General features: G+C 43.6%; 1 protein-coding gene across 1 annotated transcript; it reads right to left on the bottom strand.

The window, feature by feature from the left end:
• Positions 1-11968: 11968 nt before the first annotated feature.
• On the bottom strand, positions 11969-12124 carry LOC116474351 (large ribosomal subunit protein eL39-like). Its single transcript, XM_032761419.1, has one exon. It carries the CDS (start codon positions 12122-12124, stop codon positions 11969-11971), a length of 156 nt encoding a protein of 51 aa, XP_032617310.1.
• Between the last annotated feature and the right edge of the window lie 4034 nt (positions 12125-16158).

Genomic DNA, 16158 nt, shown 5'->3' with positions numbered 1-16158 from the left:
ACTCTCATGCTTGATTGAAAAAAAACTGTGCAGTCTGGAATGAGTTTGGTGTGGAAGCAACTGATTGGAAATAAGCCACCTAAGTTGAGGGTTTGGAGGCTGAGGTCCCTAAATAAGTACCAAAGGAACTTACCCTTTGGTAGAATGGGGAGGTAGGGATAACTACCTCCTCATTTTATAGATAGAGAAATTGAGGGCCAGAGAAGTGAGGGGGTGTCTCAATGCTCTGCTCTTGACTCAAGGATCATCTATGGAGGCAGAAAGAGGCTTCTTAGCTCAGAGCCGTGAGCCCAAAGCGGGCTTCTTAATACATCTGCTGTCTTGCTCTGAATCCACGTTTGACTCCGGAGATCATCAGTACCAGCAGGCCAGGGAGGTTTACTTGTGGGCAGTGACTTTTGGCAACCTGGTTGAGTAGAGGAGAGGGCTCGTTTCATCTTCCTCCCACTCTCCTGACCCCATCCTCATCCCCACCTCCCATAATGGAGCATGACTGTAGTAAAAGAAGGCTTTTGATCAAGCTTCTCCACCTCACTCTTAAGACAAACAATGTCTCTGAAACCCTCAACTGTTTTTTTATTTTTCTTATATCTAAGGTTTCGTCTTAGTGTCTTTACTCAGCTTCATTTAAAAATGCCCTCAATTAAGGAAAAAAAATTTGCTTTTTTATTTTAATTCACAAAACATACCTACAACAAATGAAAGGAAGGCTTCAAAGTTACACAAACAACCACCTTAAAGTTCTGAAGGGGGTTCTTACTTTTCCTGTAACCCATTGGGCAACCGCAAACGGTTTACAATCTGTTCTTTGGCATAATAGGTTAAGAACATAAGTAAATTTATTAGTTAAAATACGAATAAAAATAAAGCAGTGGCTAGTCCTTCGCCAGCATGGCTTGTGTTTCAACACAGGACTTTTTGAGATATGATTCATTATTCATTGGAGTTTGGGAAAAAAATTAGTTTCATAAATTGTTGGTATGCTTATAAATTTAAAGAAAAAATTTTTTTTCACTCATGGTAGAGAGAATGGATAAGGTTAGAGCTGGTACCCAGGCTTGGGCCTCTTTGTCCCTTCCCTACAAAATGAATTCAGTACACTACAATTTCAGACAAATGTCTCTTTTCTCACACAAAAGCTTAACCATGTTAACTGGTTAATGTAAAGCTTGATTAAACTCGCAAAGATAATCCCTAAAATGCTGGGAGAAGGGCCCTTAAAGTGCCTGGAGGTGGCAGGGAGGAGGCGGGCCAGTAATGAGGCAAGGTTGTGATTCCAATCTCATTTTCCCTTTGCATTGTTTCAGAAGTGAATTACTGCAGTGGTTCAGCAGAATACATTGAGAAAAATGCAAAGCTGCTTCCCGCACCTCCTCAAGGATTTGAGTCACCTCGGATAAGGCTTTAAATATAATAAGAGACATCGTAATGATCGTGCCACGGGCATAAGAAAATCCTGGCAGATCACATTTTATAGAACTCTGCTTTTCTTTCAGACCTAGCCCAGAAGGAGAGGCAGCTACATTTTAGACTAAATGTTTATGGTTTAAGCTTCTTCAACAGCATGAACGTTTACTTCTGAGCTAGTCCTATTGTTCCGTCTGTGATTTAAATATGGTTCTTCTAAATATTTTGACAGCAAAGCAAGTCTTGGGGGCACTTGTACTTTTTCTAGGGACTTCAGGGCTGTCATTGGTTGCAGGGCAGGGGTTTGGTGAGATCTCTGACTTGTCATTTGTAGCAGCTATTCTTCATCTCACAGGTATGAGGTGCTAGATGGGGGTCTTTATCTCTCACCAAAGGTCACCACTGAGAAGTAAGGCTTGCAGATAGCACTGGCTCACCCAAGACAGACAGCTTCCTGCTGAAGTTCAGTGAAGTGCCCCCTCATTTCTCCCAGTCTTAGTATTCCTGAAGAAGAAACAGGCTAAAATAAATTGCTGTAAGGATGGGAATTGTAATTATTCAAAAACCTCTAAGGATTCTTCTGGTTACTTTCAAGATAAAGTTATGACATTTGATGCCATTTCCAACCTGACCACAATCTACCTTTCTCCTATTACCTTGTTCTGCTCTTTGCTGTTTGCTGTATATTTAGCTTGGAGGTCTCTACACATAGCCTGCACTTCCTCACTGTTACGTGTCCTGTTTACTCACTTTCTCCCTTTTGCAAAATCACTTGCCACCCTCTAGATCCTGCTTAAACATTGCTTCCTCCATTCTTGATTCTGCCTGGGAAGATAAATTGCTCCCTCCTCTCAGTCCTACACCATCTCATTCCTTCCTCTAGCTCACCCATTAGTGACTGCATTCAGGCTGATGGCTGTCCTGCCTGCTGGACAACGAGCTCTTTATGGGAGTTCAACTCCTTATTCTCAGTGCCTGGCCTTGTGTTTATTATACAGTAGGTGCCTAGTAAATGAACGAACACCTGAACTTGTTTAATTACTTCTGGTTACCATATTGGATCCTGGTAGTGGGTAGATGGAAGCGATGGTGGTCAAAACAATGCCCATTTCTTAATTAACAGCTTATGATGTTTGATCTTCTCTTATAAATCACATCCTTCTCTTGGCTGAGTCTGTCTATTTACAGAAAAAAGTTTAGTCGGGTTCCTCATAGGTGTCTGGAAAATAAAAAGACCAGTTTGACCCAAATAGATGCTTTACGATTTAACTGGTACACACCAATGTCTTGTCCATGTTGAACTAGAGATGGCCTGGTTGTTGTACCAACACCCTCAGCAGCCTGAATCCTCACAAATTAGCAGCTCTGTATCTTGAAGTCAGCTGATTTTGGCAGCAGAAGCAATTCAGTGCAGGGGAGAGGGTGAGGGATGGTTGGCTGTATCCCAGGAAGCTGCAGCTTGGGCTGTTGTTGGGGTGGGGTGAGGAGTAGTTGAATGATCCCAGCTCATTCTGGAGAGGCAGCAGCTGCTGTGAGATGTCAGGCTAACCTCAGCCCATGTCCTCAGAAAGGAAGATGGTGCAGGCTCCCACTCCCATCCTGGGGACCCCAAGACCTAGTTTTTGTCGGAACTATTTTTCTTCCCTTCCACCCCACTGCTCCCAGTCCCTGCCATGTTCTTGGAGAGGTGGACTCAGAAGCCATTTCCAAAAGGGCAGAAGAGCACTCATCTCTCTGAAGACAGCTCTCCTTGGTGTCCAGTTCCTCTTTTTGTAGCCAAAGAGCCTTGCTCACCATCTGGCATGGTCAGCACTCGCTGGGGGTGGCTGGATCAATGGCTGGGTTCACTGTCAACACCGACGGGGTGCAGTTCCCTAAACATCTTTTGGGTCCTCTAAACTGTCATTCCCCAGTCACAGTTGTCCAGATAACCAGGTCAAAGGTGCACCTTTGAGTATTCTTTTCCCAGCCTGAATGACACAGCCCAATGCAAGAGCTTCTCAGGGAGAGCTCCATGTTATTCAGGCTCTGTCCACCTGGCACAAAGGGCAATGCTTTGAAGAAGAAATGGATTAAGATATTAGATTACAGTTTCTCTAGCCAGGCTCAGGGCCTGTGCTGAATGTTCTCTCCCAAGTAGAGTGACTTGGCAGAGTGGGTCAGGCCTCCCGCCTTCCTTACTTTCCTCCGCTCTCCACTGCCTTCTGGGTGGGAGGCGGAAGGGAAGGGGGGACACTCACTCTCCATGACTCACATCAACATTTTTGTAAAAGTCAAACAGGGCTGCATTTTTTTTGTCTTATACTTTTGCACATGTTCTGTCCTACCTCGGGGCAGCATGAAGATGCACGCAAAAATAGTCAGTGGATCATGGATGAGAAATGGCTGTGGAGAAGCAACAACTCAACAAGAACATTTAATTAATTAATTAATTTATTTATTTATTTATTTTGAGACAGGGTCTTGCCGTGTTGGCCAGGCTGGAGTGCAATGTCATGATCATGGCTCACTGCAGCCTCAACTTCCCAGGCTCGAGTGATCCTCCCATTTCAGTTTTCCGAGTAGCTGGGATTACAGGTGGCACCACCACGCCAGGCTAATTTTTGAATTTTTTTGTAGAGAAGGGGTTTTTCTGTTTCCCAGATTGGTCTCGAACTCCTGGGCTCAAGCGATCTGACGGCTTTGGCCTCCCAAAATGCTGGGGATACAGGTGTGAGCCATTGCACCTGGCCCAAGAAGATTAATGTTAACCTCTTTCTTCTCTTCCTCCTCCACCTTCCCAATTACTGAACTCTTACTATGTGCTGATACAGTGCATTATATTTGTTGTCTTATTCAGTCCTGCAGACATCTCAGTTTATAATCAAGGACACTAAAGCTCAGAGAGGTCAAGTGACCTGACCAAGGTCACACAAGTAGGAAGTAACACAGCTGAGGTTTAACTCTCTGCCTAACTCCAGAGCTTCTGATTTATTCCATGTGGCATTTTTGGGTTTCATCTGGAATCCTGCTTTTGGTATTCTTCGTACAACTTATAAATGTGGAAGGTAGCAATGGGGGTGGAGAAGGACACAAAAGTGCAATCCAATGTGATCCACAAAATGGTAGTATAAATTATTAATGAATGCAAATAGGCCTGGTAAATTTATACATGAATTGCAATCATACACACCAACTTGGGGACAGTGCTTGCCTCTGGGGAGAGGGACAGAATGTAAAGTACTTGGTGGATATTTACGTGTGTCTATACCATATTATTTCTTTGAAAAAGGAAAGAGATCAAAGCAAACATAAAATAAATACTAATCTTTGGTGTTCAAAAACCACGATGTGATAGCACTCATGCCCATTAGAATAGCTGATATCAAAAAAAGGGAAGGAAAATAACAAGTGTGATGAGGATGTGGAGAGACGCAAACCCTTGTGTGCTGCTGGTGGGAAAGTAAAATAATGCAGCCTCTATGGAAAACAGTATGGCACCCCCACACAAAATTAAAAATGGAAATAGCATATAAACCATCAATTCCACTGCTGGGTATATCCTTCACATAACTAAAACAGGGACTGAGATATTTATACATCTTTTTTTTCATAGCAGCATTATTCACAATAGCTAAAAGGTGGAAGTAGCCCACGTGTTCGTTGATGAATGGATAGATAAAATGTGGTATATCCATACAATGGGGTATTATTCAGCCTTAACAAGAAAAGAAATTCTGATGGCCTCAGCGTGGGTAAAGCTTGAAGACCTTATGCTAAGTGAAACAAGCATAAGTCACAAAAGGACAAATACCGTATAATTTCACGTATATGAGGTACCTAGAGTGGTCAGATTCATAGAGATGGAAAGTAGAATGATGGTGGCCAAGGGCTGGGAGAAGGGAAAATGGGGAGTTACTGTGTAATGGGCATGGAGTTTAAGTTGGTGTGTTAGTCTGTTCTCACGCTGCTAATAAAGACATATCTGAGACTGGGTAATTTATGAAGGATAAAGGTTTAATTGACGCACAGTTCCACATGGTTGGGGAGGCCTTACAATCATGGCTGAAGGCGAACAAGGAGCAAAGGCATGTCTTACATGGCAGCAGGCCAGAGAGCTTGTGTAGGGGAAGTTCCATTTATAAAGTCATCAGATCTTGAGAGACTTATTCACTATCACAAGAACAGCACAGGAAAGACCTGCTCCCATGATTCAATTACCTCCCACAAGGTCCCTACCACAACACATGGGAAATATGGAAGCCACAACTCAGGATGAGATTTGGGTGGGGACACAGTCATAGCATATCAGTTGGGATAATGAGAAAGTTCTGGTGATGGATGGTGGTGACGACTGCATAACAATGAGACTGTACTTAATGCCACTCAACTGTACACTTACAAATGGTTAAAATGGTGAATTTTACTTTATGTATATTTTACCACAACACAAAAATTAAAACTTTTAGTGGCGTCCATTGAGGGAGGAGCAGAGCTTTGTAAAGAGTTCTCCGTCATAGGCCATCTTTCCCTGGCTTGTTCTCCACCAGGAGTCCCAAAGTGGAATGAGAGGCTCCCTTCCCTTGGGACTCCTAACAGGCAGCTTTCTTGCCTCTGGTAGGCCAGTAGCTGTGTGCAAAACGCATTTCTCCATTCTTTTGTCGCTCAGCCAAGCCCTGGATGCTTTCAGGCTCAGAGGAAGTTCATCTGAAAATAAAAGCGGTCCTTCAAGGGTCCATTTGGACTGAAAGACTCCCTTCCTGGTAGCCTCTGAGGCTGAAGCACGACTCCAGCCAGCCCCCTGGGTATAGTAACAGCCCTGTCAGCCAAGGCAAAGCTGCCGAACCTCAGAATCCCAAATTAGCACCTGGCCCTTCAATAGAGCAACTTTGGTTTAAAGTTTAAGTGAAACCTTGACAGTCCTACTGACTTGAGGGGAGGCCCTGGCTGGCTCTCATAGGATGCTCTTTCTTCAGAGGAATGTGAAGGTGTGTACAGTGTGGTGTCTGCAAACAGTCAGTGCCTACAACTGCAATTAGGGCCTTTCAATGGAGGTGTTAGCCACATTCAAAGTCTGACCGGTCTCACCCATGAAATTCATAATGGGATAAAAGTTCCATTCCGGGACTGACAACTTCAAATGGAATTTGGTGTAATCTTTTATTTATTTACAGGGTTGTGGGAGTGGGGGATGGGGCTTATGAAAATCCCACCTCACCCTGCACTCCACCCCCCCAAGCTTCCAAGGATAAAATGAGGGTTGGGATTACATTTCGAGGGAAGCAAGGCTATATTTAAATATGCTTTGGAAAGTGTGGCTCCATGTCTGAGGCTGCCCTGGGTGACAGCTTCATCCAGCCTGGCTGGGGACATTCCAAAGAATCATATTGAGACCTTGTTGCTAATTGGTTCCAATTTATCAGTTCCAATTTCTCCCATACCAGGGCCAGCCTGAATGCTTGATAATTTCAGAGGGAAGCAACACACTGGATTTGCTCCAGGAGCTCAAGAAGGAGTCCATGCTTTGCCTCCGTCTCTGGTTTTCACTGATGACGATGGCTGTTTAATTAATTCCTGAATGCCCCTTCTTTTTAACCTAAGCTTACCCAAGTCATTATTCTATTAGCTGCCTCTTGGTAGATCTTTCAGTAACTTAAGTTCCTTGTATTTACGCAAAAGCAGCGGCTTTTTGTGGTATTAAGCGAGCTGGGAGAGCCAGGGGGGTGGGGGTGGGTGGCGGATTTATTTGTAATTACAGTAGGGTTCTTGCTCCCATCCCACCATTCTGCCCATTCACAGGCTCCGGCCAGGGCTGGCGCCAAGATCTCCAAGTTGCCCTGTGTTTATGTCATTGAGACGAGGACAATATTTCAGTGTGGAGCCAAGCCACAGGGATCCACTCTATAAAACCCTCACTAAAAATAGACGTTCCAACCCCCGCCCAGCCCCCCTCCCGGCCTCCATGACTCCCCCACGCCTGCCCCCAGCACTAGCAGCACCCAGCTTCAATTCGCAGGGAGACAAGCGTGCCAAATCGGTCGAATCTGGGGGCCCGGCGAGCTCTTTTCTTCCTGAGGAGTTTTAACCCAGAATAAAAGGCGTCAATTAGCAGCCTTTAGAGCTGACAGGGCAATTAAAGTTAAATTGCAAGACAGAGGGAGAGCTGGAAGAAGGAAGGAAGGGAAAGGAGAGAGAGAGAGAGAGTGAGGAAGAGAGAGATTTCGAATGTATTTTTGGTGACAGCTGCATTTTTGAGGAGGGAGAGCCTCTCAAACTACAACTGGCTGTTTGGATATATTTTCACTTGTGAAGTGATATTTTCAGTGGACACTGATACTCCCAGTTTATTGCACTTTTCACGTTAGATCTGAGCTGCTTGGGAAAATTAAAACAAACACAAAGCAAAAGGATCTTGTCTTTACGAAGGCTCCCAACTGGCTGGGTCCCAACACACCCGTTGCTTTGCAGGATGAGTTCGATGCAACGTGAAATTGTGAGGGTAGGTGTGTGGGTCGGTGAGGGCGGTTGGGACAGTCAGTCCTAAATCGGGTTTTGGGGCTCTCAGAGCTTAGAGCTGGTGACTTGGTCATAATGCTTCTGCACACCCCTGGGCTTTCAGTTCAGTTTCCTAGTCCAGGACACCAAGTCAGATTATAAAACTATTGGGAAATAAAACCTTTTTTGGTCTACTTCTAGGTGACTTTCCTTCACTGATGACGATGGCTGTTTAATTAATTCTTGAATGCCCCTTCTTTTTAACCTAAGCTTACCCAAGCCATTATTCCATTAGCTGCCTCTTGGTAGATCTTTCAGGAACTTAATTTCCTCGTATTTACGCAAAAGCAGCTGCTTTTTGTGGTATTAAGCAAGCTGGGAGAGCCAGGGGGTGGGGGTAGGACCTGGGAAGGCTTTGGTTTGGGACCTGGGAGGGCCTGCAACTTTTTAAATGCAGATCGGAATTCATAACGAGAGCAGTATTGATTTGTGATTCAATCTTGCAACATGCCAGCTTAGGGCAATGAAGCCCATGGAGCTGTGCACAGGGCTGGACCCAAGAGAGAAATGTAACATAATCAGAGCGGGGGTCAGCCTGGGGAAGCTAGAGCTTTGCCCACTTGCACAGCCTCCTACCCAACCACCACTCCCTGCCCCCAACCCGTGGAGGAAACAGGAACTACACTTCCTGAGATGGTGTTCCCAAAGTCACCCTTGCTTCGTTGGACCTCCAATTTCAGTCTCCCATCCTACGTCTATAGTCCTTTTTTCATGATCCTACCTCACTGTTTAGGGAAACTACCATTTCTGCCCATACATTGAATGCAAGCTGGATCCCATTATTATACCTATTTGATGTAAGAGGAAACTGAGGCTGACAAAGATTCAGTAACTTGCTCAGTGTCGCCTAGTTCGTAAGAGGTGGTGCTGGGATTGGAACTAAGTCTAAATCTCAAGGCTGTGCTGCTTGGGCTGGGCACAGTGGGATTTGTAATCCCAGCAATTCGGGAGGCTGAAGTGGGAGGATTGCTTGAGCCCAGGAGTTTGAGACCAGCTGAGCAACATGGAGAGATCCTGTCCCTACTAAAAAAAAAAAATTAGCTGGGTGTCGTGGCACACGTATGTAGTAGTCCTAGCTACGGGGGATGCTGAAGTGGGAGGATTCCTTGAGCCTGGGAGGTCAAGGCTGCAGTGAGCCATCACGGTGCCACTGCACTCCAGCCTACACAACAGAAGGAGACCCCATCTCAAAAATAAAAAATAAAATAGGCTGTGATCCTAATCGTCACATGAATCTTCAGAAAAACCTTTTTATTATTTATTTATTTATGAGACAGAGTCCTGCTTTGTCACCCAGGCTGGAGTGCAACGGTGCAATCTTGGCCCACTGCAACCTCGGCCTCCCGAGTTCAAGCGATTATCCTGCCTCAGCCTCCCTAGTAGGTGGGTATTACAGGCGCTCGTCACCATGCCTGGCTAATTTTTTTGTATTTTTAGTGGAGATGGGGTTTCGCCATTCTGGCCAAGCTGGTCTTGAACTCGTGACCTCAGGCGAGTTCGAGGCGATATGATGATCAGTCTGAAGGAAATAAGGAAGTGTAACATAAAGAAACCAGAATCAAGTGCAATAATCTTACTTTCAGTATGTTTCTTTTTTGTCATTCTTATTACTAAACATAACTATTATATAAATGAATAATAATAAACTTGTGGCAAGTACTAATTGCTTAATAAAGTTTGAGATATGCATGGTTCATGATTTCAAGAAGCTTATAACCTAGCAGAAGTTATCACCATAATTAAAGCTAGAACTTACTGAACATTTACTATGTAATAAATATTCAACCTATGTTAATTAATTCAAGATTAATTAAATACTTATTTAATCTGCATAACAATTCTATGTAGTAGGAACTGTTATTATTCCCATTTTACTGACAAGGAAACAGAATTACAGAGTTTTAGTAACTTACCTAGTATCATGGAGGGCTATCTCACCTCTGAGGCTGCACTCTCACCCATAGACAATAAAAGGAAATGGAGCAATATAGGATAATATATATCTTGATGATCTCAATACCAACCTAAATTCATGACATTAGTTCAATGACAGACAGAATGCTAGCTTGGTAGGAAAACCTTTTTAATCTAGAATCAGTGCTCACTTGGAAGTTTTGAAGCTCTTAGTAAAGTGGGACTTTCTGGTCTTAGGACAGTTTAAAGACAAAAGTCAACATGCCTGGAATCAGCACTTGTGAGCTGAAAGGACCTGAGAGTGATGTTTAGTGGAAGGTCTCTCCAACTGGGGTCTAGGGTTCCGGATTTTGGAGAACCTGTTCTCAGGAGTATAATGAGATTAGATATTTGAGACGTATCTATCTGGCTCAAGCCCTGCCATTTTGACAGCTCAGGAAGGTGAGAGGCCAAAGGTCACACAGTTAGTTATGGCAGATGAAGTCTTAGCCAGGACTCTATCTTTGTCCAGGACTATTTCTGCTAACTAGTATTTTTCTGACACTGGATTTATAGGTTTACTCACACAGCTTGATGGAAACCCCTTAAGGGCAGGGACTGATTCTTGGGGCTTTAATAGATATTTGGAGAGTGAATGCGTAAAAGCAATTTAGGAGTAGTTACAGGTACGTAAACACTTGATATGCTAATTACAGACCAGTGTTACTTGCACTCAGGGGTATTGATATTTGGCCACAGATCAGTCTCCTAATGTCAATTGCTTAAATCAAGTAAAATCACCTTTCTTTGTATACCCTGAGTTCTTCTCGATTCATTCCACATTCAATAATATTTTATGGAGTACCTAATATAGGCCAGGCACTGTTCCAGGTTATAAACAAAATAGACTAATTCCTCACTTCCCTTCCCTATTAACTTTCTTTGTAAGATATTGACAGCCATATACACATATACTTTTAATGAGATGGGGTCTTGCTATGTTGCATAGGTTGGTCTTGAACTCCTGGGCTTGAAACTATCCTTCTGCCTCAGTCTCCCAAATACCAAATAGCTGGGATTACAGGTGTGCACCACCGAGCCTGGCTGATATGCCATATTGCTATTAAATGGGATTTGGTTTGGTTAGAGTTTGATAGAGAGAAGTCCAGTTTGATTTTTCCAACGTGGAGACAATGACTCATCTGATGTATTTTGTTGGCTTGCATTTTAATATTTTCTTCTATTATGCCTAAATGAATGTTTCTTTCCTTTAAAAATTTTAAAAATCACAAAGCAATACACTAAAAAAGTAAATGCAGGAATATAAAAGTAAAAATATGAAAGTCTCCCTCATCCCTCCAGTGTTAATGATGTGGTGGTGTATGTTCTTCCCTCATGGTACGTATACGCAACAGTCATACAATACACAATATCTACTCATATATAAAGTGGACGACCATCCCTAGAGGGTACAGGGTTGGGGCAATTCAGTCAGTGGGACTGGCCGGGATAATTATGCTTGATATGGTTCTGCACTTGCAGGCATTTTTTATAAGCCTCTCAGGACATCATTAAGAACAGAAATGTCAAAATTAAATTTTAATGATATTCAGAAAAGAGTAGTCAAATGTAGCACCTTACGGCTCCCTCTCCTTGCCCCACCTTCCCCGAAAGCCTAGGCCCAGAACAGCCTGCACTCTATTTGAGGCCCAAGGGGTGGGTCCCAATTTGAGTTTTCCTTTTTTTCTTTTTCATCTTCTTTTTTTAAACAAAAATGTTTGATCCTATTGTCGATGTTTTTTTTTTTCAACTTGCTTTATTTTTAACACATTTAACCACATGAGTATTTGTCCATAGGATTACAAGCAGAGTAGCACACTCTTTGTAATGGTTGCATGCTCTTCCATAGCATGGAGGCATCATGATTATTTATTTATTTATTGAAACGAAAGGTCTCACATATTTATTACTGAACCCAGCCAACCAATGTGTCCATAACAGATTCACAAGAGAAAAAAATGTATTCCTGATAAAACATCCAACTGTCCAGATAGCGACATTTTCAGCTTGGTATGATAAGATGGTCGTGACTTTGACACAGCATAAATATGTGTGGCATCTCATGTGCAATTCTTTATACACCCAGCTTGCTTCTTCTCCAATGTCTCCTTTTGGAGTTGTACCTGATTTTATTACCAGTTTTCATCCAAATCCACTGGAGAATGAGACGATTCTGCTTTTGTTTCTTGGCCAGGAAACGTTTAGTCCTGAAAGTCTTGTGAGAAGACATGATGAGAAGCGGAGTCAAGCATATACCATGATGGCAGAGAAAGGAGCGTGATTTTTAAAAAAGCAGTTTTCCTAATAAGAAGCATTTGACTCTCCACATTTTTTTCTTTTTATTGTTATAATAGATAGAGCTGCAGTGGAACAGCTTTGACCCATGTCTTCTGCTCACTCATGTGAATATTTCTTTAGAATAGAGTCTTAGAGTGAATTGTTGGATCTGAGGGTTTGTGCATTTGTAATTTTGGTACTGCCAATTTCCCTTTAAAAAGTTCCAATTTGCACACCAACCAGAAAAGTGCCCTTTACCTACCCATACTACAGTGGGCATTTTTTGCTGTTCATTATGCTAACTCCAGTCGACCATATTTGGTGGGATATGATGAGTGATAGGTCCTCAAGTGAGTAAGCGTGACAAACCAAGACCATCCTGAGAATTTACCTTTGTTAAGTTTCCCTTAAACAACCCGTCCCAGCAGAAGTGGAGCTGAGATAGTAATAAACAAAATAAACAAATAAGACTTGAGAGACTCATGGGTATTTGTCAAGTTCTGAAGCAAATGGATTACATCATCTGAGCTGGTACAAGAAGACCTATCCTCCCTGCTGGCCTTAATCCTGCTGAGGTCTATCTGGATTCTGTCCTTGGAGCTCTAGGAAGCCTCTGGAGGCTGGAAGGGTATGGGTCCCTTCAATTCACAGTCCCCAAATAGTGAGGGATGATCTCTAAGCAAGCCTATCTTTTGGAACATAGCACATGATGATTTTTCATCCATAATGAGATCGTTCATAAAAGGTGCCCTTGGCCTTTGACAGGTAGCCTACTTCAGGAGAAAGGCACTAGAATTAGAAGGAAGTATTGGAAGACTGGCTTCCAGCTGGTGTTTGCCATTTACTAGCTGTAGCATCTGGAGCTGTGGCACCTGTATTCACTACCTAGAATTCCAAGAACCTCAGGTCCCTAACCCGCTGAACAGGATTTTGTCGTATAGTCTTCACACTTCATGGGGTTGCTATGAAAAGAGCATGCCTCAGTGTCCCAGTGTGGTATGGGAAAGTTTTATAAAAAGGTATGTCATTTTGAAAACTGCAGACTTGATGGGTCTTTGGTAGGAGGACTACACCTTCGATACAGATACACAGAGCAGCTTGGATAGTATTTAAGTCTATGCGTAAATATTAACGGACCCTGATATCTGAGTGCTTTGGGAGAAAGGGTCTTGGATTGAGTTTCTAAACCATGTTTCTTTGGGCTTCAGATAAGCTTTTGAGAAATTTGAGGAGTAGCAAGGAGCTCCGGGGGATGCTTTTGTAATACTGTGAGACATTTGGAGAGAGGATGACAGAATGGTGTGTAATTGCCCAAGGACGATAAGGTTAACTTTTAGCTGTTGGGCTTGGCACATTGTAGGAGCCTAAGAAATAATGGAGTGAATGCATGAATAGTGCTCATACTTACAACCCAACAGTGTGAGTATTCTCTTTGACCTTGAGTTGGAGACCACATGCCAGTCCTTTACATTTTGGTCACTGCTTTAATGATGCTATGTTATAGCATAGCTATGTTATTAATAGCAATGTTAATACCTGGCATTGGGCTTGACTTATTGGAGGGGCCCTGTTAGTGTTTTCATTTGGCTCCCTCTGCCTTCGTGGTCCTGCTCTCTTCCTTGCACAGTTCGCATAGATTCCCCATTCCCTTCCCCTCCTTTTCCTTTTTGGCACATGGGATAATTATGTATCATTATTGCAGCCAGATACAATGTGTTCCAGTTTCAACTTTGCCATGTGCTTGGTTTAATTCTTCATGTAGCTCTGCCTCAATTTCCCCATCTGTAGAATAGATAATAATAAATGGTTCAGGATTCTTGTGATGTTTACATAAAAGGATGGTGCAGGGCGCTACTCCCAGGTTTACAACCCAATACAGTGAGGCATTTGAGATGGTTATCCTTCACATGATTTTAGTTTTGATGACAACAACAACTAACATTTATAAGCCCCTGTAACAACTTTAATTCCATTCTCATAAGAAGTCATGAAATTATGTCTCAGAGAGGTGAGGCAGCTTCTCCAATGTCCCACCACTAGAAATGGTGGAGCTATATTTCTGCACCAGGCTGAATCCCTAAGGCTAATTCAATGGTGCATTCCTGACTTGGCTTCTACTCCAGTTTCAGAGACCCATGGGTATTTGTCAAGTTCTGAAGCAAATAGATTGCTTCATCTGAGCTAGTATCGGAAGACCTATACTTCTTGCTGGCCTTAATCCTGCTGAGGTCTACCTGGATTCTGTCCTTGGAGCTCTAGGAAGCTCCAGGGGGCTGGAAGGGTATGGGACCCTTCAGTTCACAGTTCTCAAAATAGTGAGGGCTGATCCCTGAGCAAGCCCATTTTTTTGAAGTCTGTGGTGGGACGTGATCTCATGGGGGAGCAGGTCCCCAGGGAAGAGTGAGGTTAAAGAAAGCCAGACTGGGAATGACCTCCGAACACTGGCCTCTCCCTCCTGACCTCCATCCATCACTGCTTCCCTCTCCCGGCGTCTCCAATCTCCTGGGGAATGGCTGTCTCCTCCTTTCTTTTCTCTTTAGCATCAGGGAGGATGACTCAAACACTGCCTAAGGGCACCAAAGGCATCCACAAATTGGTCCCAATCCCAGCTAATGAGGAAGGCGAGAGAGGAGACAGGCAGGCTGGGTCCTGTGGCTTTGGGCTGTGAGAGGAGGGGAGATGGGGGCAGCCAGCTAGGCCCTCCTCTGACCCCACACAGCCCCGAGGCCTGAAGCCTGAGGCCCCATACCCTGGGCATGTGGCTCAGACTTCTCTGAAATATCTTCTGTTCCAAACCAGTAAATAAACAGATCTGTCTCCAACCTTCCTCCCTCTTTCCATAGTCACACTTACCCACATGAGATCAAGTGGCTCTGGTGGCATAGAGGAGAAGTTAAAAGCACATCTTTCATTCAGAGCCCAGAAGGTCTTAGTGTCTATTCCAGCTTGTGGGTCCCAGCATAAGCCACTCAACGTCTCTAAGCTTCAGTCTTCTCGTCTGTGGAAAGGACCCAGTATTACCTGTTTTGGAGAGCTATGAAGTAGAGGTTAGTTCAGACATGTGAATTGCCTGGAACCCAATCCTTCAGGAAGTGGTGTCTTTTATTATTTTAAACAACCTCCTTCCCCTGACACCACTTCTATCCCCCAACACACACATTTAGAGCAGGCAACTACAGCACTGACACAAATCCCAAGATCCATTTTTCAAATCATTGCCTTTCTTTTAAAATTGATCCTAATATGACTTCTTGTAGTGTTGGGATCTTGCCCTCCCAGGCCAAACTGCAACACCAGCATCACTGATTAAATGCTCTTAGTGTCAAATTGGTGCAGCCCACTCCCTTGAATGACATGAGTGTGGGGGAGGGGAAATACTAACCAAATAATGGCCAAGGTTGTTCTGAGGTCTTCCATGCTAACTCTTTCCTTTCCCCATCACTAAATAATCTCTTCTAATTTAAGGTGGTCTCCTCGGTTGATAAACTCAGCTGACTTCCGTTTTTTTTCACGCCTGGCTTGAAGTCGGAAATTATATTGGTAAGTCTCACTACGGTGGATGTTATTAATGTGCTTAATGGGCACTCAAGGCAGTTTAAAGATCTTAGCCTTTGCACTGTGCCTTTATCCCACCCTGGGGGTAAATAATGGAGATGCTAACACAGTCTGTAAAGGGGAAAGAGCAGAGGTGGCCTGCCTGCTTCACAGGGGCAGGATGCTTTGATGGCCTGTCTGCAGGCGGGTGATGAAATCAGCTTCCCTCATTTTTATATCCCTTTCAAAAGGCCAATTCTCCCAACACAATGCCCATTTCCAAGTCGTTTTTAATTTGGCATGAAAATGTCTTCTTTATCCCAGACTAGAGGCAGCAGAGTTAATGGGAAACACGCATCTGGGCAGCTGTGCTCTCCCAAGTGAGGAGGTGAGCACTGGGGACAAGAGTGTGATAAAGGATTAGAGATAATGGCACTCAGCCCCCATCAACCT

This window comes from Hylobates moloch, unplaced genomic scaffold, assembly GCF_009828535.3.
Source record: "Hylobates moloch isolate HMO894 unplaced genomic scaffold, HMol_V3 SCAFFOLD_10, whole genome shotgun sequence".
Lineage (NCBI taxonomy): Eukaryota > Metazoa > Chordata > Mammalia > Primates > Hylobatidae > Hylobates > Hylobates moloch.
Note: the sequence above shows the minus strand (reverse complement) of the source record. Positions and strands in the feature narration are given on the sequence as shown.